Source organism: Anopheles coluzzii, chromosome 2 (assembly GCF_943734685.1).
Source record: "Anopheles coluzzii chromosome 2, AcolN3, whole genome shotgun sequence".
In the NCBI taxonomy this organism is placed as follows: Eukaryota; Metazoa; Arthropoda; class Insecta; order Diptera; family Culicidae; genus Anopheles; species Anopheles coluzzii.
In genome coordinates this window covers 116,625,571-116,649,915 of record NC_064670.1, presented here as the reverse complement: position 1 = coordinate 116,649,915, position 24,345 = coordinate 116,625,571, and the positions used below count along the sequence as shown (strand labels likewise).

At 45.7% G+C, this 24,345-nt stretch overlaps 3 protein-coding genes across 3 annotated transcripts; all 3 read left to right on the top strand.

The window, feature by feature from the left end:
- Positions 1-1,018: 1,018 nt before the first annotated feature.
- Positions 1,019-2,315, top strand: LOC120953310 (alcohol dehydrogenase 1-like). The gene is made up of 5 exons (XM_040373119.2): positions 1,019-1,243; positions 1,322-1,555; positions 1,633-1,806; positions 1,878-2,035; positions 2,113-2,315. The coding sequence occupies exons 1-5, from the start codon at positions 1,151-1,153 to the stop codon at positions 2,231-2,233; spliced, it is 780 nt and encodes a 259-aa protein (XP_040229053.2). The 5' UTR covers positions 1,019-1,150; the 3' UTR covers positions 2,234-2,315.
- A 780-nt stretch (positions 2,316-3,095) lies between these two features.
- Positions 3,096-20,907, top strand: LOC120949235 (polypeptide N-acetylgalactosaminyltransferase 1). The gene is made up of 5 exons (XM_040366405.2): positions 3,096-5,222; positions 17,564-17,777; positions 17,861-18,171; positions 18,239-18,344; positions 18,413-20,907. The coding sequence occupies exons 1-5, from the start codon at positions 4,510-4,512 to the stop codon at positions 18,935-18,937; spliced, it is 1,869 nt and encodes a 622-aa protein (XP_040222339.2). The 5' UTR covers positions 3,096-4,509; the 3' UTR covers positions 18,938-20,907.
- Positions 20,908-21,134: 227 nt separating this feature from the next.
- On the top strand, positions 21,135-22,089 carry LOC120952130 (dynactin subunit 6). Its single transcript, XM_040371291.2, has 2 exons — positions 21,135-21,244; positions 21,317-22,089. Exons 1-2 carry the CDS (start codon positions 21,225-21,227, stop codon positions 21,876-21,878), a joined length of 582 nt encoding a protein of 193 aa, XP_040227225.2. The 5' UTR covers positions 21,135-21,224; the 3' UTR covers positions 21,879-22,089.
- The last annotated feature ends 2,256 nt before the right edge of the window (positions 22,090-24,345 follow it).

Below are 24,345 nucleotides of genomic sequence, written 5' to 3'. Positions count from 1 at the left end.
CCTATTTGTACGCTTTATGAATGTTGGCCAACGTGTCATACTAATTTTTCAGTTGTTTTAACAAATGCGTGGCGTATCAAATATGTTTACTTTACAATGTGCACATATTAAATGCTCCAATCGGCTGAAACTAAACATTTGTACTGATAGCACTAGCACTTCCCCCTACATAGGAATTGGGCATGGATTAATCTGCTTAAGTGTAAGCCATTGATTGCCAAATCCGTTGACGCGTTCTCAAGCGTCGAAAGATTCTCCTAATCGTCGCTCGAACCCGTCTCAGGCTGATATATCCCCATGTCCATGACAGTAAAGCCTGATGCGCATGCGTTGAAATGTGACTGGTTAATGAAAAAGGTTAATAAAGAGGGGACACACAAGGATTGGGACGGTAGAAATATTCTATTTTTGGGAATTATTATTATTGTACTGTATGATCAATTATGTCAAATAGTAGGAATAATGTGGGCGTTAAAAACGCAATTTAATTTGTAATAATGCCCTGCTGCTGCCCTCCTTCAGAATGTTTTTTTAAGAACTTCGTTTCTTGATGTTGCCAGCGTGCTGCATAACACCGCCCTTACAATGTTTCACACTTGTAAGCTTTAATTTATTGTTCTTTTTTGTCTGTGTTTTAAGAAGCAGAGTGCTGCAGTTAAGAGCTGGCGACTCCTTATTACAGGCTCAGATGAGCAGTATCTTTTAACCATAATAGAGATACCAGGATACGATTCAGTCTATTGTTAACGACTGTAGTTTTGCGTGTTGCCTGTTTAAACCCGTTTTAGAACTTCGTTGGCGCCCCTCCCCCCCACTATTATCCTAGGTTGTGAGCAAAGAGTAGTACTGCAGTTATGTGAGTGCTTATCAAATGCGCGTGTACCTAAACCAAGTCAGCGTAGCAATTAATTAGCGCGGTTCACCTTGCTGCGGAACCACCGGGGTATGCGGTTAGGAATGGTGGCTCGGTGTATAGGTAGTTACTGTACTGTACCAACAAAATAAAATGTGCATCTCAGATGGAGCATGCATTCATCATTCACCGTTCGTAGCAGTTGCACCGTCCTATCCGATTACAGCCGCGGAAGTGGAAGTGAAGGTGAAAAAAACGACAATCAATTGCCAGTGCAGCAGTTCAACCGATCTCAGCATGTCTCTAGCGGGTCAAAGTGCGGTCGTTTTTGGTGGCTGCGGTGGCATGGGAATGGCAATAGGGCAGCATCTGCTCAGGCAGGGAGTGAAGGTGAACATCACACTTTTAAATGTTAATGTGCGAGGCGAATGGTTCGTGAGAATAATGGTTATATAAAAATTGCTGCAGAAACTGTGCATCGTTGATGTGGTGGAGCTGACCGATTCCAATCTGTCGTGTTTGAAAGAAAGCGGTGGCGATGCGCTGATACTCTGCAAAATCTGCGACATCTCGAATCGTGCGGCGTTGAAGCAGCTGCTGGAGCGGGACATCATCGAGGCGCTGGGCTCGATCGATATCTTGGTGAATTCGGCCGGCATCGTTGAGAGTGAAGTACCCGATAAACTGATCGGCGTTAATTTGGTAAGTGGATCGGTCGCAGATCACCATAAGAAGTGGACTTTAATAGCTGATACCACGTGATTATCCTTATCCGAAAGACGGGTGTGATCAACTCATGCCTCATTGCGCTGAACTTGATGTCCCGGGCGAAGGGTGGCAAGGGTGGCGTTATAGTGAATGTGGCATCAACAGCAGGGCTAGAACCGATCCCATTTCTTCCCACCTATTGTGCATCGAAGCACGGCTTAATTGGGTTCACACGATCGCTGGGGGTAAGCGTATGGCTGATCGTTTTTTTAGCTACGCCCGCAACTTATCGAACCTTACTTAATTGAACCGGCAGGTTGAACCTGTGTACAGCGAAACTGGCGTCAAGTTTATCATCATCTGTCCGGGTGGGACGCGTACTCGGATGTTTGAAAACTGCCGCTCACTGTCGATTGAGATCGAGGTGTTGCAAACGATGTTTCGCGAATTTAAACATCCGTATGCGCCGCAAAGGTAAGAGTTTAGGTACTTTTTGTTTTTGGGACGGCAATGAATTATAGAATTTCTTTTCTTATTTCACCCCCTGCTAGCCCTGATGTCGTTGGAGCTTGCATAGTGCAGGCCATCGTAGAGGGAGACAACGGGTCGACTTGGATCTGTAACGATGGTAAAATCGAAATTCATTCCTACCCAGCGTCCCGGTTTTTGTGAGTATGTGTGTTGCATAAGAGTACAGAAAGGATATTCCAAATACATTATATTGAGGCTAAATAAATGTGGATATTGGTACGAATGTGGTTTTAACTAGTTTCCATTAGGATGAGAAAATATCAATGGGTTTGATTCTTCCTCGAACCGCTATCAACTATTTACAGGGGCGATTAATGTAGAAATAATCCAGTAGAGTCTGTATTAGACCGTTAAGTTAAAAACATACCTATAGTTTACTTTTGTCTTCATAATTCCATGTACTTGATTTTGGGGCCTGTTTCGTCGTGTATCACAGTTGCAATATCTTCCTAATTCGTCCGAAAGGTCTTTGGACAACAATTTCTCCATTAATTTCGCCTCCTTTGATCTGTTAAATCATGACTTGTATTGCATGCAATAGAAAACGGTCAAATCACATTGGCCGAGCGAGCTTTTTGCGAATAATATAGATAAATTTTCGTAAAAAGTTAATTATTCTTACCAATTTTTACTTCCTTTTTGAAAATGTGCATTTAAATCGAAAACAACAGTCGAAATGCGATATTGTCAAAACATCCAATACCCAAAGAACAAATATTGCCAGCATGACACAGGGTGTCTCCGCAGGGTGTGTAAACGCTTTTGGGAATTGTACGTGAAATTTCCCCTCTTTTCTCGGTCCAACTGTAATAAAACTAAAAAATGAATTTACATTAAATTGTATCAAGTGTTTTCCACTCACAAACATGAAGAACCCTATTGAAAAATCTTCTTGCACAAAAAAAAATCACCTCAACACAAGACTTTCCTTTTCTCTGGCACTGTTAACGCTACATGGCAAGGCGCCTTAACGCCAATCGGGCAGTTTTGTTTACGTTTCGGACGGAGGAGGGTTGCGTTGCTCGCTGTCAGTTGCTTCATTGTTCAAACAGTTTTTCAACCCCGTCCCGAGCGGAGGTGTCTCGCAGGTTGCTCGCGTCCCTGTTTTTTGTTGATTTTTTTGGTTATACACACGGTGCCGCGATGAGTGCGTGTGCGGGGGTTTAGCGGAGGTTTAGTGCTAAGAAGAAGAAAAAAAAACCCGTTTTCCGTCTGGTAAGCGCACCGAAAAACGGCAGACCGAGCAGAATCGAGTTACCCGCGGGAGTCCCGGGAGCGTAGAAAGCGGCTGCACGGAGAAACCAACTCCAACAAGTGATCCAACTCCAGTTCTTCCAGCAGCCAAAAAGGTTCTAACCATTTTCGTGATAGGTTGTTTTAGCAAGTGTTTTGCACTGTACCGGCATATTACCGGGGGTGAAAATTCTGTGCAATGGCAGTGTAGTGTGGAAACAGGAATTACGTCGTTCTTACGTCGTGTGTGTTGCGATTGCGGCCGTCTCCGTTGTTTACTGCTCCCGTCTCCGTTGATAGCCCCCGGAAGGTTGTTGGTTTATTGTTTTCTGTTTAGTTGAAGGGCCACCAGGGCAGTGTGATAGTGTGCGCGTTTGTGGTCCGAGTCCCAATCGCTCTCTTCGGGAAATTCCAGCGGTTCCTTCGACAGGTGTTATTGAAATCTAGCTCATCAATGCGCTTGTGCATCCGTCCTTGAAACTGGCGAAGAGAAAGGGAGTCTGTAGCAACCGCACACACACACACGCGCGCGCTCACTCACACGCGGGCACATGTTGCTGCAGTGCATGCATCTCCGGTCAAGCAAAGGGGCACACCACATCCTTATCATGGTGTAGTTTTTTAAAGCAACACGAAAACACGAAACCAAACATCACAGAGAGAATAGGGAATGTTTGCCATCAATTGATGTGCTTTTTTTTGGATGCTGCGAAGAGTGCAAAAGCAAAACAGTGCGATAATTATTCCGCTGAGTGTGAAGAGGAAGCAAATAGCCAGCGGTTGCTGCGACTTTGTTGATAGAATTCTGAACATCTGCCAAAGCAACACAGTCCCGTCGTCGTCTCGTCACACCTCGTCATCGGAAATGTCAAGCAGCTGTGTGGTGTGTGTGGCATCGAATTTGATTGATATCTCGGCTAAACGAGAATAGGGAAGCCAGGAAAGGAAGCGGAAAATTTGTACACACTAACAGAACCAGAACCAGAATTGAGAAGGCGCAACCCGGAAGCAGCGTGCGACAGCGCCGAATGTCTCGATGATCGTGCTGGGCGGAAGGAAGGCATCTCGTTGCTACTGTAGCTGACCGGGAGCGAGCGAGAAAGAGAGTGAACAAGAAGCCTGCTTTAAAAGGCAGGGAGCGTCAATACACCGCAAGGAGGTAGTGTTAGGTAGCGGCGGGCACAATGTTCTTCCGCGGCGGGCTCAGCATACGGCGCAATCTGTACACGCGCGTGCTGCTGCTGCTGGTGCTCGGGCTGTTCGTGCTGTTCTACTTCAAGAACCTGAACGGTTCGCCGAACTCGCTCGGCAGCCCGGCCCTCGAGCAGGCGAAACCGCTGGCCCAGCTCGGGCTGGATGTGAACCGGCTGGAGCTGCTGGCGGCGGCCGAAGCGGCCGCCGGCGGGCCCCTGAACAAGGGCAACCTGCTGCCGGCCCTGCCGCCGAGCGGGGACGCCCTGTTCGAGCGGCTCGTGCTGGCCGACCTGGCCAAGCAGCGGCCCGGCCTCGGCAACAATGGCGAGGGCGTCGAGCTGACGGGCGACGCGAAGGAAATCGGCGAAAAGCAGCTGGCCACGATCGCGCTGAACGAGGAGTTGAGCGAGCATCTGAGCTACAACCGGACACCGCCGGACGGTCGGCATCCGGCCTGCAAGCGCAAGCACTACGACCTGACCGGCCTGCCCTCGACCAGCGTCATCATCATCTTCTACAACGAGCCCTACTCGGTGCTGCTGCGCACGGTCCACAGCGTGCTGAACACGGCCGACGGGCGGCTGCTGCGCGAGATCATTCTCGTCGACGACGGCAGCACCAACGTGGAGCTGAAGGGCAAGCTGGACTACTACGTCCGGACCCGGCTGCCGGCGAAGGTGAAGGTGCTCCGGCAGCGACAGCGGTAAGTGTTCCACGCGATCCACGAAACAGGAGACGACCACGCGTCAAATGTGTGCACGCTCGTACGCACACAGTGTGCTGCACGCGCGGATGGCCACGTATCCGGGTGGAAGGTAGCGCGAGCGCGCGCCCGCGTGCGGTTCTACCGTTGACTCATTTCTCACGTCACTCCATACACGCACACAAGCAGAGGCGCGCCGGTTCCAGAGCCCTCTGTCGTTTGTGGCTGTCTGTTGTTTTTTTGGGAGGATTTTTCTTACAACGCGCTACGAATGTTGTGTTTGCTTGATGATTGTTTCCGCTCTTCTCCACGTCATCAGCCACTGGGACCGGTGTGTGAGCTTTTTTCCCATCGCGGGCCCACCACGGCCAAGGCCAAAGTGCCGAGTGACGGGAGTATTCTTTATGTGCGCTGCCTTTCTTTAGGGCCGATTCTCGATTACCGACTTCCCGCTTCGTTTCGCTACATAAACGCTTGTATTGTTATAATTAGACAGCTTTTTTTTCTAGTTTTTGGTTTTTAGTTGTTAATTGTGGTCATTTCATTAGGTTTATTCTGGTTGCAGGGGGTAGCTGTGAATTGTAAAACCTGTTTTCATATGATCTCTTTTACAGTTTTTCAGAACAGATTTTTGAGACAAAAAAAAAAAACGCTTCCTTCACGCACTGGGACAACTTTATTGTGTTCGAAATCCAATAACCAAACACAAATAATGCTATAAATGCCCACGTTCGCCGTAGAAAAAGTTCATCAACTTCTAGATGCGTGCAAGTTCGCCATCTCTCCATAATTGGATGGACACGTTCCAGCTTTTTGGCCAACGTCGACCGTCAAAATCACTTGCTCTGGCTGTAAGGATGGGAAAATTGAAGTTTTCGTCGGAATTCTGGAATCGATTCCAGATAATAAGTCTGGAATCAGTTTCCAGAATTAATTCCGAAATCAGCTCCAGAATCGGAATCGGCTCTGAAATCGGAATCGCCTCCGGAGTTGGTTCCGGAATCTGAATTGGTTCCGAAATCGAAATCGGCTCTGGAATCGGAATTGGCTCCGAAATCAGAATCGGTTTGGAAATCGAAGTCGGTTTCGGCATCTCCATAAGAATAGACGTTTTGAGCCAATCAAACTTACTTGTAAACGATCCATTCTTATGGAGATTACCGGAATGTTTTCGCTTCTGAAACTTCTTATTCTTATCTCAGCTAATTCCAACTCTGGAATCAAGGTCCCAGGACGATTTTGGGAATTGGCTCCGGAATCAATTCCAGCATCGGAACTAGTTGAAAGCCAGCCAGATAGTGGCGGGAGTTCGGAATCGGAAATACCCAATTCTGTGTCCGTGTTCGCAATCAATTCAAGAGCCGATTTCAATGCGAGAATCGATTCCGATTCCGGAGCTGATTCCGGAGCCGATTCCGAAGTTGGCTCCGAAAGCGGTTCCGGAATCGGAAGCGGGTGTGGAATTAGAATCGGATCCAGAATCGAAATGGACTAGGGAATCGTAATTTGCCCTGGTAACGGAATCAGGATTGACTCCACAAATGGCCGATTTCAGAATCGATTCCGGCAACTGATTCCAGAACTACTATCCGGAATCGATTCCAAAAGCACTACGAAGCTAGCCAGAGGCGATTCCGACAAAAACTTCATTTTTCCCATCACTACTTTCAACCTTACCCCATCTTGCCGTGCGGTCGGAACGTTCTCGTTACTGCCTCAGAAGAGCAAGACACATTCGTGCGTTCGTCTCTTCGTTTTGGCTTGGCTTTGGGCCAAGTCTTTTTCGGGACGGCTTACCCAGTCAGACGGCTGGAATGGACTGAGTGTGGTTTGGTCAACGAAAAGAGGAAAACAAACTCCACGACGACCACGTAAAATGGGGCACCACTCAGACCACTAGATCAACGCACGAAGGGAAAGCAGTCTTTCCTTCGAATATTTACCAACTCTATATCGGCCTCAGCTATCTTAGAACGAGTGATCGTCCGCGGGCTGGTAGCCTATAGCGGTAATGGCAGCCAACAACACGGCTAAGCTTCTTAACGCTTTGGTAATCACTACACTTTTTCATTTTCTCTCTCCGCCTGTTCTTCCTTCCCCTAAGATGAATAAGAAGAAGTTCACTCAAACGGCCCACGATGAGTCGGTTACTTTTCTAGCTTGCCTAATGGAGCTAATTTCCACGCCGCACGCGCTACCAAAGGTGCGATCGGGTCTTCGGGTTGCGTCCCGTACAGGCGCTGCCCTGCCACGTCGCAAGTGTGTACGGGGTGGGGGGGGGGGGGGGGGGGTGGGTGGTGGGATGAAAACGGTGGTGAATTAAACCCGATAAGATAAACATTTACTGCCGGTGTTAAGCAATTGTGTTTGCAATGGTTGAATTACTTATTCGGCTCACTCGGCGAGCGCGCCCGCACGCCTTGATCATCGTTCGTTTCGCTTCCGAGGGAGCCTGGATGGTTTTTATTGATACTTATCAGCCAGCCAGCCAGAGCTAATGCTTTCTAGAGAGCCCTTTTCCTGTAGCGCCCAGTGAGTGGTACGCCCATCCACGTCAAATGTGTACTAAACGCTAATTAATTGTTAAATAATGTTCAATCCTGCTTAATGCACCTGATCCGTGGGAATTGTAATACTGTTAAAGAAATGGTTAATGCATTTTTTGACCCGTTGTTTGCTTGTTAGTGGCAGTGTAATTGGGATTGGCATTGTGCATCATTTTGTATTGCTTTGGACATTTACTGCGTTGTGTTGGATCATTTTGGTCAGTCGCTAGCCTTATTGTAATATTGTACTCACTTTAACAGCATCACTGTTAATCTAACCGCATCTTTCATATTTTACAACATGGTTCGGGCTTGGCCTCCAGCTCCACCGTCTTGCGTTTATTGTACCACGTGTGGCAGGCGTGCGATTGTAAATAATCTAAACCGGCACCGTTATAATTGCTTCTGTTTGCCTCACCACGAGTTTCCATTCCATTTTCCCCACAAAATGTTTGAAATAGGCAAAGGGAGATCGTTCGGCTCGCTAACCGAACGAACCGATCATGTGTGTGTGCGGATATGATGCGATCCATTGGGTGCGATGGGTGAAATAGAATATTTGCTGTTTTATTACCGATCGTTAAAGGAAAACTGCCAGCCACACACAACTGCCGTACCGAGGTTTATGTTACGAGCAGCTACATCTAGTGCCGCCGCGATACGACAAAGAAATAGGAAAGTACACTAATGTTGCTATTGTTCTGCGACTGTCCGGTTCGCAAGCAAACGATCGTGTGTCGTCGCTCCGTCTTGGCGTTGCATTCAAAAGTCCCACCTTGGCCAGGAAGGGCGGCGTGTCTCTCGAACTCTCCCGTCCCATCGTCCAGCAAAGCAATGGGCACTCCGGGCACACAGACACACACACACATACCACACTAATCGCGAGTGAAAGTGTTCGCTGATCTTTCCTTCTTTTTGGCTTCCATCGTCATTTCCATGATTCATCCCGCCTTTTCCTCTTCCCGGACGATGAGGGTGATGATGATGGTGGTGGTAGGTTAGTGGTCATGGTGAAAATTATTAATAATTTACACAACAAAGGCCAGCATCTCCCGTCTCAGATGCTGTGAAGGAGAGAGAGAGATAGAGGAAAGGGTTTTTTGTGGTCTCCAAAGTTTCTCCAAAAAGTCAGCTGTTGGAACTGTTGGTAGGGCTTGATCGCCTGGTAGGTTTTAAAAGGAACGTACTGACCAAACGGAAATTATTGTTTTCATCTCGTGGTGTGTGGATTCTTCTGTGCTTCTGCTGGAAATTGGGTTCACAATGACTAGCAGCAATTCTTGTGTTTGGTTTACTGCAGGTGTATGCGCAAACACGCACCAGCTGCACGCAAAAAGGTAGCGCAGCGCAGTTATGAACCGTTTTGTAAGTGTTAATGTTTTTTGCTCCCTCTCATAATTGGATGAGATTCTATTTTCTATCCCTTCTTCCTCCCCTTTTATCTGATGATGAAGGCCAGATTATCTTTAAAAAAATTCAGTCGATCTTCACATAATGCTCCATTCTTTACACCTCATTGAAAGTGTTCATTTACTTTGGGGACAGAAGGTAATTCACGGCGTGTGAGAAATTGCTTGCTGCTCTCGCTAATATGAAGAGAAAAGCCTCCAAATTTGCTGGACTTTCCTTTTTTTTTTTCCTTTTTGGTTGTTGCCAAATTGCTGATCCTGACATTTGCGCCGTGTTTAATGACTCTCTGTCGTTTGTCGCTCAGTACTTAAAACTGACCTATGTGAAGATGGGATATGGGATATGCTGCAATGAAATTAGTGGTCAAATTTCCATCCCACCTATTCTGTACTGGTCGTTGTACTTACAGCCGTAGTGCAACATCACGCAATCGTTAGTTTGTGCGGCCTGACACGGCACTAACCGATGGGGTGGCCATCTTCACTGCAACCGCCTTACCTTTACACGCACGGTTGAACTTGGACAATCACTGAGCTGATGTGTACACCTTGACAAAACGGACCACGGCGTAAGTGTAACCCTTTGCGGGATTTACTCGCTTTCGGTGTACGCTTCTTGAGAAAAATGATAGTTGCGCGCTTTCACTACGCGCCGGCTAGTTTGGAAGGCATTTTAGCGTGCTGCTGCTGCTGCGTGGCTTTCGGGGCGAAGCATGCCATGACTTCGGGGGAAAAAACGATGGAAAGGAAAGGCAAATGACAGCCAGCCAGTCTGCAAAACAATCTCCCAACGTGTGTGTGTGTTCATGGTGCAACGTTTTGCTCATCAAATTGGTGAACCTGGTAGGGCCGCAAGGTTGCCCCAAAGGTGTGCGTGCCTTTGCTGATGAGTTGAGGTCTTTTTTGTGTGTAGAAAAGAAATCACAAACTTATCAATCTCGGGGTGTTCCTTTTTTGCAGTGATGAGATATTCACGTTCCCACCGTGTCAGGTCTGTACCACCTGATGCTTTGTCCACCACATATCGATGGCTAAATTATTCAACACACATCACCCACCGGCTCGATCTTACTCGATTTGCTGCTCCAATTGTTGCTGTTAAGGTGTGGACGACGCTTGAGTGAAGCCATTTTTTGTTGTTGATGGTGTTGAGTGAGTGTGTTGTTCGATTGAAAGTAAAACCCACCCGGCCTGCTGCCTTCAGTTACTCAATCTTTACGAAGGGCGTTACTACGCAACGACTATCGAGCAAATCGGCATCCAAGATGTATGCATTGCATAAGTTTATGGCAACAATGTTCTCGAAGCATCGTTGGCCACCATTGGCCATCGTGACACCGTTTGTTGTGCTAACGGGACACGAATCGGTGAATGGTTGCGTGCCGCGAGGGTCAAGTTATTTCTGCAAAAACCGAAAAGCAACAGCACAACGGGAGATGTTTAACTTTCTAATTCTTGGTAGCACGTTTCATTGTGTCAAAGAACGTAAGCATACAAATTATGTTGGTGTAAATGTTGTTTGTTTTTTTTTTGGTTCATATCGTCGTACGTGACACGCGGAACATGAAAGTAGGTGAATGGTGTAAATGTCACCTTCCAACTTTCCAATGTTGGAAAAATCTTGAAACATTAATTCCAACATCTAAATTGTACCCAAACGAAGCGGTTTGCCGTTCGTAGAAAGATTAATCTATACGCATCTCATCCGTTTTCAGCTAATGGCAGTTGCCTGTTCCGATAGTCACGTTGGTTACGCTATCTACCCACACGCAAGAATGCAATGAGTCAACCGACAGGCATGACGTGTGCCAACGCCGCGCTGTTAAAACCGTCGCAGAATGCCATCCTTCCATTCCCGCCGTAGTGACAAACGCTAATGCCTTCTGCACACACCTTGAACTCGGAAAGACTCGGCCGGGCAAGCCCAAAGCTGGAGATCGCAAAGCTGTTGATGCGTTCGTGCGGCCCACACAAACACACGCACCCTATCGTCGCCGTCTTCGTCTTCAGCGCAAGGCGCTCTTAAGCATAAATATTTAAATTCGGTACCGTTCCTACACACGCCGTCACACGCACACAAGCGTCGCATGGCGACACACAAACCGGTCCGTTTAATAGGCCCCGGCCCCAAAACATCCGCCGTGTGCATTCATACGCTGGTGTGTTGGGCACAATTTTTGAAGGTGGCCTTTTTCCACGCGGTGCTTTCCACGCGGTTATGCTGTTTGATCCTCTTCACGACATTGACGCGCGGCTAGGCTGGCTACGATCACGACGATCGGTCTGTGGTGGCGGTGAGCTTTGCAGGGGGGGAGTTCACTCGTGCAGTTTAAGGGGCTTCTCCGTTTGAACTTCTCCGTGGTTGGAAGATGACAACGGTTTGTGCAAAGCGAGAAAAGATGGCTCGAACCGGACTGTGTGGAGGATGGCGAATGATCCGAAGTCACGAAAAGTCGATCGCCTTGAAATGTTGATCGAGTTAGGTCTGTGTGTCCCCGTTCCATCATTTGCGATGCAGCTTTTGGATGGGGAAAACATCCAATGACATACATGATGGCCACACAAGCATACATTGGGGTATTAGAGGCCGTACCGTAGGTTTGCTTTATCTAAACATGGATCGAGATGGTTGTTTTCTACGAAGAAAAAGGGGTTTTGCATTAGCAAGAGATGTTTTAGTTGTGTACTGCAAGCGAACAAAGATGCTTACAGCGATATGTTCTCAATTCTGGATAGTAAATGTCGTTTTTGAGGAACAATATCCAAGTACCAACTCGAGCTGATCGCGACAAAAGAGATCAGTTGTCTGTGACTGCATGGTGACTAATCAAGTCTAATATTCCGCTTTTGTGGGATAAATGCTTGATTATTGTTAAATTTTACAACTTTACGAAGCCCTAACATCTCTCTAAAGCTCGCGCAGTAAAAATTTTCTAAAGCCCGCGTTAGAGCCCCACATATTGGTTAATTCAATAGTTGGGGAATTGAATATCCTTTCTTGTGGTGTAAGATAAGCCATATTCTGACAAATAATCAATGAAATATAGGAAAAACCAAAATCAAACACCTAAAGCGACCTTAAGGTTGCGTGAAAGTGAACGTGAAATTTTGGTTATTTTGCTATATTTCAATAAATTTGTATCCGAATTTGGCTTATCGTACACGTATTTTTTCACCGTGAACCAAGGGGGGAATCACAAGGAAATGCATTTAATTTATTAATATCAATATCATGCATAGTTGGGGAATTGAATATACTTTCTTTTGGTGTGAAATAAGCCAAATTCTGATATAAATTTATTGAAATATAGCAGAAAAACCATTCATTTCACGTTCAATTTCACTGGGGCTCTAAAGCGGGCTTTAAGATGTAGTCTCTTCAAGATGATTTGTGTCTTTAAGATGAACATTTTGACGGTCCCATCATATTCCATATATTTTATATCTCTTCAAGATGCATGTATCTCTCAGGCGAATATCCTCCAAGCAGCAGGTTGCGATTTGGCAGTCGAAATTCTCTAAGATGAAGGTTTGGGCTCTCATGGATGGATATCTCTCGAAGCTGACGGTCACCTTGAAGATTCACTTTAGAGAGATTTAACTGTAAAAATGTATCGAATATGACGGGACCTTCAAAATCTTCATCTTATAGAAACAATTCATCTAGCAGAGACTACACTTTACAGATATTTCACTGTGTACCGATGACGTCAATGCTATTGCAGCCTGCAAGCAGCAATCGTTTATTCAATTGGTATTAGGCCTTCAAAAAAAAAAAAAAAAGTTGTTAAAATAGTCAAACAGTTTGGGGCAGGTGGGAGTGTGTTCTCCACAGTTGCAACGAATCCGAATTGCAAAACATCAGATTTATCGAATGATTGCAGCTGACGTTGCAGATGATCGACCATCATGCTCCGATCCAGCACATGCCACGTCCACAACCCTGTGGTGTGCATTCATGTGCTACCCACTTCCATATCCCTGTGATATGATCACAATGTACCACCGCTGTCGGGAACAACAATCAATCATTGGGGGTTTTGCAGCGCGCTACTGTGTTGCAATCGAGTGTGCGATCTGCGCGATCGGTGGCCGCAGATATTATTTATCGTTTCTGCGGCGTTCGCTAGTTCGCCGCGCCACGTGTGTCGTTGCACGTACTAGTTGTCGTTGACACAGGAGAGTCGATGGGTTGGTGTGCGCCGTTGCGTCCATTTAGTTTTACGGAAGGGGAAATGGTTTGTAGCCCCAATCAGATCTTCAGCCGTGTGTTGGATGCTTCTGCTATGGAACAAACAGGAACACAACATTGCAGTTATGCGGTGGAGTGGTGTGCCTCATCTTCGTTTGGGGTTTGCCCCTTCAGCTGTGATAGAACCGGTCCAATCGATGCGCCGCTGGGCGACCAAGCTTTGCGGTGCAGTAACGCGCAGAAAGGATGTGCAGGAAAGGTGGACACAGAATTTGCATACCACAATGCATATGAAACCACAACCAATGTGTGTGTGCTGTGTAAAAGAGAAAGCTTTAAGCGATCTTAAGCAGTAGCTACCTTGCTTTCTTACTTTCTTCCAACCTTTCTTCTTACCAGTGACCCCAAAAAATACAAGAACAGCCCAAACCACAAGGAAAAGGACACCCTGTGTGATCTCAATTCCGCGCTTCCACTCTGGTGTGGGTTTGAGTGGCGGTTAATTATGCCAACCGCATCATCACGCGTCGTCGTCGTCGTCGTCTTCGCTACTATCATCCGGCTAGTGTGGCACAGCAACATTGGCAAGGTTCTTTTTTTTCGAGGCCAAACCTAACTCGTTCCAACGGGTACAATCTTTCCCCCTTTCGCATCGCGTATCGTGTGGTTGATAAAATGTAAATTTTTAGTACCCCCGATATGCTTGCAAAACTAGTTCTAGGGGCATGGCGGGCTGAGAGACATCATCTAGCGTTTCACCGGGGTGACAAGCATCTCTTTGACACAGTGAGAAACAGGGAAAATTTTGCAACTACTTGTCAGTGTTGTCGCAACTGGGCTTAGTTTTTGTGGGGTTTTCACTTTTTACTCCCTAACTAGGGCGGACTACGAGGGGACATCTACATAAAAAGTGCTGCCAAAATCGGGGTTAAGCTGGAGCAATTATCAAACGTCAAACTTGTTGCATTAGAACAGTCTTTATCTGTAACATCGCATTATAAATTATACGGTCGATTTGTTTACGTCGTCCCGTCAATCTTTCCCGGTTTGCCTGCTTTGCTCCTCTCCGGTCTGGTAATGATAAAGTATGCAAGATAAATACGTGATTACCACCCGCGATATCGAATGCGTCAAACGGAGGGACGGTTGATTTGCGATAAAACGTCCCAACATTACCCGGCGCAACCTAATTACAGTGTGTATGAAATTAGCCTTAAACACATGTCTTTACCGTTTTTTTTATGGTTGAGTAAATGCTTTAGCAAAGACACTGGGTCATCTTGGTTTGGTTGAAGTTTTGCTTCACATTGCTAATGACTAACTTTTTTTTGGGATTTACAAAACTCACTCTGTGGCCCGACTCGTAGCTCACTAGTTTCGAATTCAACTCACTTACTCTCTGTGACTCGACTAGTGACTCACTCTTGTAGGATCCAACTGACTCACACTCTGGATCAACATTTTTGGCCTTCAAAATTCTTTCTCTCTGGTCTAACTACAGGCTTTTTCGGGATTTCATTTAATCATTATTTGTGCCGAATAGTAACTTACATCGTTGACATTTTACTTCCAGGTACAGTGTTTGGATTAGAAATCAGTTATTTAAATCAGAGTGAAAGAGTAACTATAGATATTTGAATTATTCTTCATAAAGATACATACGAAATATTAAGAAAATCTTCAAGACTCAAGAATCATACAAAAAATAAACATCTTCTTTTTCTTCCTTCTTTGAGATTCGATTCACTCACACTGTGATCCGACAAGTGAACCGTCTTTTTAGGATCCAACTCACTATCTCTCTTCGCAGGGGAGTTCTCTTGAGATTCTAATCATTCTAATGATAAAAAAATGCAAATAAAGCAAGAGATTCATAGAAATACTTCGTACTGAGTTGAATCCATACATTCATTTGGAGGATTCAGTTCACTCACTAGCTCGCTCTCTTACTCAGTGTGCACATCTCTATTTCGCACTGATGCCTTTGAGATGGGGCCTTTGATCGATACAGGTTAGGCACTGCTCTAATGCTGTTGCGTACCGCTTCGAACACACTACGATCAACCGTTTATTTACATACTTTCGGGGTGAAGATTGGTGCGTATGTGTGTGTTTTTTGTATGACGTGTTGACACAATTTCAGCCGGCCAAATGTCAAATTGCATAATTAAAAATAAATAAATAAAAAAAGCAAATGTTTGAAGTCGTGAAAGCGCTGGCCCCTATGATGGAATGTTCAACAGTAGGCCTTGCTGTTTTCATCATCGCACGTCGTTCTTCGAATTTTGAATATGGAAACAGAATTCTTTGTGGCATCGTGTGTGTTCATTCCTCGTTTAGCCGATGCATGCATGATATTCTGTAGCGTATGGAAAAAGCATCACCATTTTAGGGCCAAAGTATCCGGTTCTAGCTGTGCAGAATTTGCATAATAGATTCTCTGTTTTATATGTCACACGAGAATCGCTTTGATCCTATAACTGCATAGACCGGAGTGGGAGAGGGAAAAACGCATGAGTTGCATGAGTAGTGTAGAAAATGTAGTAATTTGATAGATAATTTACAAAAAGAAAGGAGAATCAGATGCATTCAGCATATTATCTCCATTCCCTGCCAATTAGTGCCAGTTTTCCGATCGTTTTTATTACAACAGTTCAATCTGGTGGGATGCCATATTATCATACCAATTAGATCGTATTGCAATTCCCGTTGCTTCTTTTTCCGGAAACTGCGGAATGAACATTATTTTTAAATCCGATATCATCCAGTCCTAACGTTGAGTAGGGAATTGGCATCAAATTCAATACCCGTCGGCATCATATCGATGCGCACAGCGGGCACATGTGCGTTACATCGTTAAGTAGTTGACCGGATTCGGTGTCAATTGGCAATTGAATATCGATTTAAATAGATTTCCTGGCTCTCTCTCCCGTTTTTCTATTCTGCTGCAACGAGTCACGTTTTAAACGAGTTTCGCTACAGAAGGAGGACATTAAAAAGATGTTACGGGGGCAACCTAATGCTAATGCAGGTTTTATTTTATCATTTTAAATGAAATTAGAGCAGTTTTTTCTGGTGGAAATGACTCTATCATAAACTTGTTATTTTCACATAATACGGTCTATTAAAAATGATTATTTGCGTGAACTATTTAAGGCTCGTTGGCACCATATGTCGGTTCATTAACTGTTAATGTGTGGTATCTGACAAAAGAGCTGCATTAACCAAACCGGTAGGGTAGGGACAATTTATTAGACATTATCATTTTGTACTAGAATTTTCTTGCTCGTTAGCCGTGGACAATCAAGCTGTTGGGTATAGACAATTTTCTCCGTTCCACCAAAGTGCATCTGTTTTGCACTGTTGAACTCAACCAGAGCGCAATGCGGGGAAATTCAACTACCTTCACGCTTACGAATGAAATGACACACTAATCTAATCACCTTTTCTTTATTCCTCTTCCTTATAAAGCTACCCTAATAAGGGAAGATGGAGGTAGGAAGCCACTCCAATTGTGTGAATTGAGCTATTTGAGCTGTATTTGCTAAGCGGAAAATCAAACAAAAAAAGCTCAAAATTTATGTCACCTTTAACATTCATAGTCTGTCGGTTTTCCTCCCGGCCACAACAATGGGCCCACCGCTAGTTGATATGAAAGTGAAATTAATGACGGGCTTCGTGGCCCGTGGACGAATGATCGTTTGCAAAGGTGCGAAATCGGTTGCAGCAATGTGCAGCCACGGGAAACGCAGCCGTCTTCTTCGCGTCTTCAGCGCGTCACCTTCAGTGACCCACGATGAGGGTGCACGGCCCGCCTGGAAGAGGATTACATAAATTCAGCTATGTGCGAATGGCGAAATTTAAGATGCATTGGGCGGTATTTATTACTCCAGTCCGTCCGCGCTCGTAAGAGCGAAAGGAAATGGACTCTTTTTTTCGTTTTCCTCCGGTCCGAAAACGGTCTGATTGCAGACAATAGTCTTTTTCAACAATAAACCTGGCTGAGATTGGAATGACGGCTAGGCCAAGGGTTAAGCGAACCGTGACACGATGTGTGAACTCATTGGGGGGAAGGGAGGGGTTTCCTCTTTCTTTGTTTAAGCGTCCAAAAAACAATCTAATTTACAAGATTTATGTTGTGCTTGCGTACTGGCTTTTTTTTTCATACAATACGCTTCGTTTTTTTATTTGCAGGGTCGGATTAATAAGGGCACGGTTAGCCGGTGCCAGGCTAGCGAAAGCCGACGTACTAGTCTTCCTCGATGCGCACTGTGAGTGTATGGCGCAGTGGCTGGAACCACTGCTCGAGCGGATCAAGGAGTCGCCCACAAGCGTCCTGGTGCCGATCATCGATGTGATCGAGGCGAAAAACTTCTACTACAGCACCAACGACTACAACGATTTCCAGGTAGGTGTGGGATCACGTCACGTAAAACAAACAAATTGCAAAGAAGATTAACATGCAATCTGCAATTCTGCTTCTCCTTCTAGATTGGTGGATTCACCTGGGACGGCCACTTCGATTGGCATGATGTGACGAAGCGCGAGCGGGAGCGGCAGAAGCGCGAATGTGCGGAAAAGGATCTGGAGATCTGTCCCACGTACAGTCCGACGATGGCGGGTGGGTTGTTTGCGATAGCGCGCGATTACTTCTGGGACATTGGCAGCTACGACGAGCAGATGGACGGGTGGGGTGGAGAGAATCTGGAAATGTCCTTCCGGGTGTGGCAGTGCGGTGGTACACTGGAGACGATTCCTTGCTCGCGCATTGGACACATCTTCCGCGATTTCCACCCCTACTCGTAAGTGTCGCAGGTGTGCGTTTAGGGGATGAATGTTTGATTTTGAAATATGTTGCCCTTTCCACAGCTTCCCCAATGATCGTGATACGCACGGTATTAACACGGTACGGATGGCCATCGTATGGATGGATGATTACGTCGAGCTGCTTTACCTGAATCGACCGGATCTGAAAGTAAGTGTTTGCATGGTTGAATTCCCATTTTTTCCTTTACTAATCATGCTCTTCCCCCTTCTTCGTAGGATCATCCCGAGCTCGGTGACGTTACGCACCGGAAAGTGTTGCGCGAAAAGCTACACTGCAAAAGCTTCGACTGGTACATGAAAAACGTGTACCCGGAGAAGTTCATCCCGACGCGCAATGTGCGCGCATTCGGCCGGTTGGCCTCCCAGGCGGACAATCTCTGCCTCGACACGCTGCAGCAGAATGCGGACAAACCGTGGAACCTTGGTATCTACACCTGCTTCAAGCCGGAAGTGTCCGCATCGCAACTGTTTTCGCTAACGAAACGCAACGTGCTGCGGAACGAGCGCAGCTGTGCGACGGTGCAGGCAAGCAAGTCGGAATCGAAGTTCGTCGTGATGATACCGTGTATCGATGATGAAGATATCGACGATACGTGGGAGTTTACCGAGCATCGGCAGCTGCGCCACAAGCAGTCGGGCCTGTGCCTGGACAGTAGCGACCTTTCGACGAAAAGCTACGTGCACGTGGCAACGTGTCATCCGGGAATTAAAACACAAAAGTGGGAATTTCAACACGAGTAGACACGGGAGGGAGGGGATCGGTAGAGCGATTCGTATTGTTTTATTTGCGCCCACAACCGGCAGGCTCTAGTGTATGTGTGTGTGTGTGTGTGTGTGTGGAAGGGAAAGCTAGAACTGATGCTTCCTCTTGTTGTGAGTGGTTTGGCAGCATGATTCAAGTATGACTCTTTCGTGAATGTTTGCGTCTTTTAGGTATGCAATAATGGCCAGAGAAATCAGAAATCTGTTTAGTGGCCACATGTGTGTGCGTGTGTGTGTGAGTGTATTTTGTTATCTGTGTACGCAACCCTATGAGCTCCTCAATCGGTACTGCTAGGCGTCAAACATAGAACTTTACTACCACTGACTAAACATAAACGACTACTCGGCTACCCGAGTAAGAGTACTTCGACTGGAAGCAAAACAATAATACCTCGTTAAGGTTGATAGCGTAAAAATCACAAGCTTAACTCCTGCGTGCGTTGTATAAAGCACGTGCGCAATAGTGTGAGAAACGGGGCAACGAACGAACGATATCGCAAGGCTTAGCTAGGAAAAAGGGATAAACAGGAAGGGTATTAAATATGGGCAAGAAAGCATTAAGGAAAATTCTTTCGATCGTTGCTGGAATTGCAAATGGGACGAATGAAGGTGGCAAAATGTGCCGGCAGTAGTAAAGTATTGCAATTGAGGAAAGGTGGAAAGAGGTGCAAAATATCATCACAACGTTGTTACCGACGGAATTGTTGTTAGAGTAGGTCTCGACTACTACGTGTGAGCAAAAAAAAAAAAAAAAAACTATCGACTGGCCAAACTGGATGTGCAAAATGTAAAATTACAGCTTTTTCAGCCAACTTGAAGGTGGAACAGAAGGAAAGGGGGAAAGATTTTTAGAAACTGTGCTCCGACAACCATTACATTGGCCTAGCGGATATTATTTGGTAAGACTTATTTCGACAGCTATTGCTTCCATATTTACTCGTAGACTCGGCCTGAATCGTTTTCGAAAGGGATTTGAAAAAAAAAAAACAACCGCTCAAATACTAAAGGATAATAAGAACAGTTGGTAAAATTGTAATTATTTAATTCTTCCAACTGTAAGGACACTGACACGTGGTAAACTAATTCGTTCACCAGAATGGCGAAACACAAGCAGATAAAAACATTCCTTCCGTAAATTTATTTGATTTTAGAACGACTACAGCGAAAAACTAGGTTCCTCAATTACTTCGACCGTTAGGGATGTTATATGATATGAAAAAGGGTTTTTTTTTATTGTAAGGCAAATAATTGTGAATCTTTAACATCACGCACCTATAATCTTGCTGTAGCTCAACCGAGCTTAAACTGATCTTTTGCAGAAGCGTTTAATAGTCACATCACAGCTAGGAAATTGAAGAAAAAAACTAGAATGCTAGGAAATGGGATACCGTACTTACACAGATGAGCGTGGCCAATAGCGCACATTATACAGCCAATTAGCAAGAAGCGTAGAATGCAAAAACAAAACAAAAAAACTAGAACTCGAAAGTGCCACAGAACTTAAGTTAAAACAGTGCCACGTGGCATTACGCAAATGCACGTGGTAGATGCAGCAAATGAAGCGTGTTGATTATTGTATGTGGATGGCAGTCAGAATATCCATAGCTGTGTATGCGGTAAAAGAGCGTGCTTAGTATAATGCTTAAGTTCTGCCAAAATGCGCCATCACAAATGCCAAATGAGCTTTTTCCCATGATGCATCGATGCGCATCCACGCAGCGCGCTTGCTTAGTAAGAGGATCTTCGTTGAGCAATTGTAAAGGAATTGTAAAAACATCACACAAAATCAAATAAATTGTGCAGTGGAAAGAAAGTGGGAGAAAAGGCAAGGGAAAGTGTATTATAAAAGCAGAAAAAATCGATTGCCACATTAATTGGCACTTTGAAGGAGACTGGTGTACAGAAAATGGGGGAAAAAATTGTTACAATAAACTATTTGTTTAAAAATATTTTTTCTATCTTTGTTTCTTGAAAATTCGAACACTTATTTTATACCTAAAATGAAACTCTTCGTATGAGAAACAATTTTTCGTACCACGTTTCTAAATTCAAATGAAAAAACGAACCTCTTGATTCCGCGCTATTGTTGTCTCTTTCTGTGCAACCCTGCAACACCTACTATGACGTCATTCTGAATTGCACACGCGCGTATTCAGTACGGGACAGCCGTGCAGGGGTTTTGACAGCTGATTTGACAGCTTGCAATGTCAACAACGGTTTATTTACTGTTTACGTCCAACTCCACAGCAGACCGGAAAGGTTCGAAATGAATATTGTGCGAAATGAGTAAGTTTTACTTTGTTTTAGAATAATCGGCACTTGAGAAGCAAGCCCTACCATTCAAACGCTATGTTTTAGCTTCAAAATAATGCCCCGCTCGATGGTGTGCGAGGACAGCAATCTGCGGGGTGACATCACGATCTCCTCCGGATGCGTCATCCATCCGTGCTCCACCATCATTGCCGAGTCGGGACCGATCGTGCTGGGGGAGAACTGTATCGTCGAGGAGTACGCAACGTTGCGGTACCGAATACCGGAGAATCACCCGGACCACGGCGCACTGAAGGCGGAAGGTTCGGCAAAGCCGCTGATAATCGGGCCGGACAATGTGTTCGAGGTAGGTTGCACGGTGGAGGCACTTTCGATCGGCGAACGGAATGTGTTCGAGTGCAAGAGCTACGTGTCGGCGGACGTTACCGTTGGGAGTGGGTGCGTTATCGGTGCCGGGTGCCGGTTAGTTGGTCAGCAAACGCTGCCGGATAAGACGATTGTTTATGAGGCGCAGTGCATGCAGCGGGAAGCGATGGACAAGCAGAAAACGCAAATGATACAGCTGGACTATTTGCGGAAGATACTGCCCAACTATCACCATCTACGGAAGGCCAACTATGATCCAAAAAAGGCACGGGAACAGGTTTAGAGCAAACGGGGGAAATGTAGGTTACTCATTGCTGTGGGTCGTGCACACTTAGCGTGTAGGTTTTCATGAATATTCCGTTCCATTTAATTTTCGCTTTTCATGTTTATTTAGTAATTTAATCAATTAGTATGTTTGTGTAATCGTCGTGCCGAACGTTAAAGGTTTAATTTGAAAGCTAACTTAATAAAGCTTGCTTGCAGTGGAATCATGACGAGGTTCTTTTTCATAATAATTTTATGTTTAGATCTTTGCAACGTTTTTGTCTCGTTATTCATTTTACTGGGAAAAGGTTATTTACTAGGCATGGGCGGGTCGACCCAATCCTACCGGGTCGGAGTCATCCGGGTCGCAATCGTTCGGGTCGACCCTATAGGTAGAAGTAGGTTCAGTAGCTGCAAGAAAGCGACTCCGACTAGTGATGGGTAAAGTTGGAAAAAATCCACAATCAACTCCAATCCAACTCCGATAATTTCGGAACCGTCTCCGTAAGGTTGGTCCCGCATCATCCGGAGTTGCTTGGAATCGTCCGGAGTCGTTCAGATTCGGAGTCGTGTGGAGTCGACTGGAATCGTTCGGAGCCAGAGTTATCCGATGTCGTTTGGAGTCTTTCGGAGTCGTACGGAGTCGGAGTCGTCCGGAATCGGCCTTCGAAACAAAGGCCTGAATACGAAGTGCACAAGCAAGGCGAAAGACAAAAAAACACAACGAAATTAAATGTCTGATCACAAACACAAGCACATTGCACCAGACGGCTCCGATTGACTCCGACCGACACCGATTCCAGTCGACTCCGATCGACCTTGGACGACTCAGAATGGCTCCTAATGACTTCAGGTGACTCCGGACGACTCCGGATGACTCCGGACGACTCCGGATGACTCCAAGTGACCCTGGCCGATTCCGAACGTGTCCGGACGATTCTGGATTACTCCGGACAATCTTCAAACGACTTCGAGCAACTACGAACAGCTCCAGACGACTCCGACTAGTGGTTCGAATTTTGCCGGAGTTGGAATCGGACTAATAATAGCCGGATTCGGATCGGAGTCGTGGAGTGTGCTCCAAAGAGCACATCACTAACACCGACCCGTTGGTGCAGCGAGTTCGGGTTGTGGCCAAGGTAGGTTCAGTCCGACCCGTGGATGCAGCGAATTCGGGTCGACCCGAATGATCCAAGTAGGTTCAATACTCGACCCGAAATCGCTGCTACAACGGGTCGGATTTGGTTCCGACTCTGACCCACCACTACTGTTTACACATTATATTTATTCTTAAACTTTACATACTTTGTAATTTTAACATAAAATTGAGAAATATTGGCTCTTGGAGTATCCGAATTTAACTTCCATGAAGAATCCACCTATCATTCAAATATGCTCTAGATTGTCAGCCTCATCAACCATATGTAGGGAAAAAGGGAATATAAAACATTCTTTTAAGATAATACTCCCTATTTAATTGTGTAACTGGTGTTTGAAGCACAAAATTCTATGAAAAAGTGTCCGTTGAAATAACGTTTAAATAATGCTTTGCGTGCATTTGCACGAACTAGATTACATTTCAGGTCACAGGCGATTTCTAGTCTTCACACCCCAGAAATGCCCGCACCTAAGCTTCCTTCGATGGCCCTTTTCTTAGTGAAATGCAGAGGAAATACGCGAGAATACGCGAGAAGAATGCGCAAAAACGATACGCCACAGCAAGGCATCAGACGCCGCCATGGCTACAAAGAACATCCAATCAGTAACTGTGCTGCCCGTTGTCTGAGACACCAGATCTCCAGGTTGCCATTCGCAATAGCAGAAGCATCAGCACCACCGCTACCGCATTCTCTCCGCAAAGGGCGAATGAAGTGTCACCGTGAAAGAATATTCAAGCGTAAAAAGGCGCAGTCCGACCGACGTGATGGGTAATTAATATGCACAGATGGCATTCCAGACCGATCCGTCGGTCCGTCTGGCATCATCGCCCGCGGTAGCAGCGGCACAATCGTTTGTTGGTGGTGGGCTGTGGGAAGCTTCTCGCTAAACTGTTCGAAGGTTGGGACAAAATTAATTTACGAAGGAATTTTAAGCAATTATTAAAAGTTCAATAAGCCACCTGTGAGGGGGCGCGTACGTTTGAGGGGGTTCAATTTATGATGTGTGTGTTTCCTTTAAATTTTACGATGCATATCCGTTGCTTGTGATGGCAGAGACAGGGACTACGTTTGATGGCGGCCTCGTTTGATGCTGACTTTGCGGTTGGGAATACCGCCAGCAAATGTGCGTCTTGCTGGCGATTATTAAGGGCTATAACTTAATCATAAGCTGTCCGGGGGTTGGTTGATGGTTTGAATTTAGAGAAGTTTGCTTGGGGAAAGACGTTGCCAAGTAATGTTACCCACCACTAGATGGCGTGCAGTTCGTAAGCAGTTGGTGTGCGGAAAAGAGCCGCACCAAATTAATACTGTAACGAGCTTACTTTG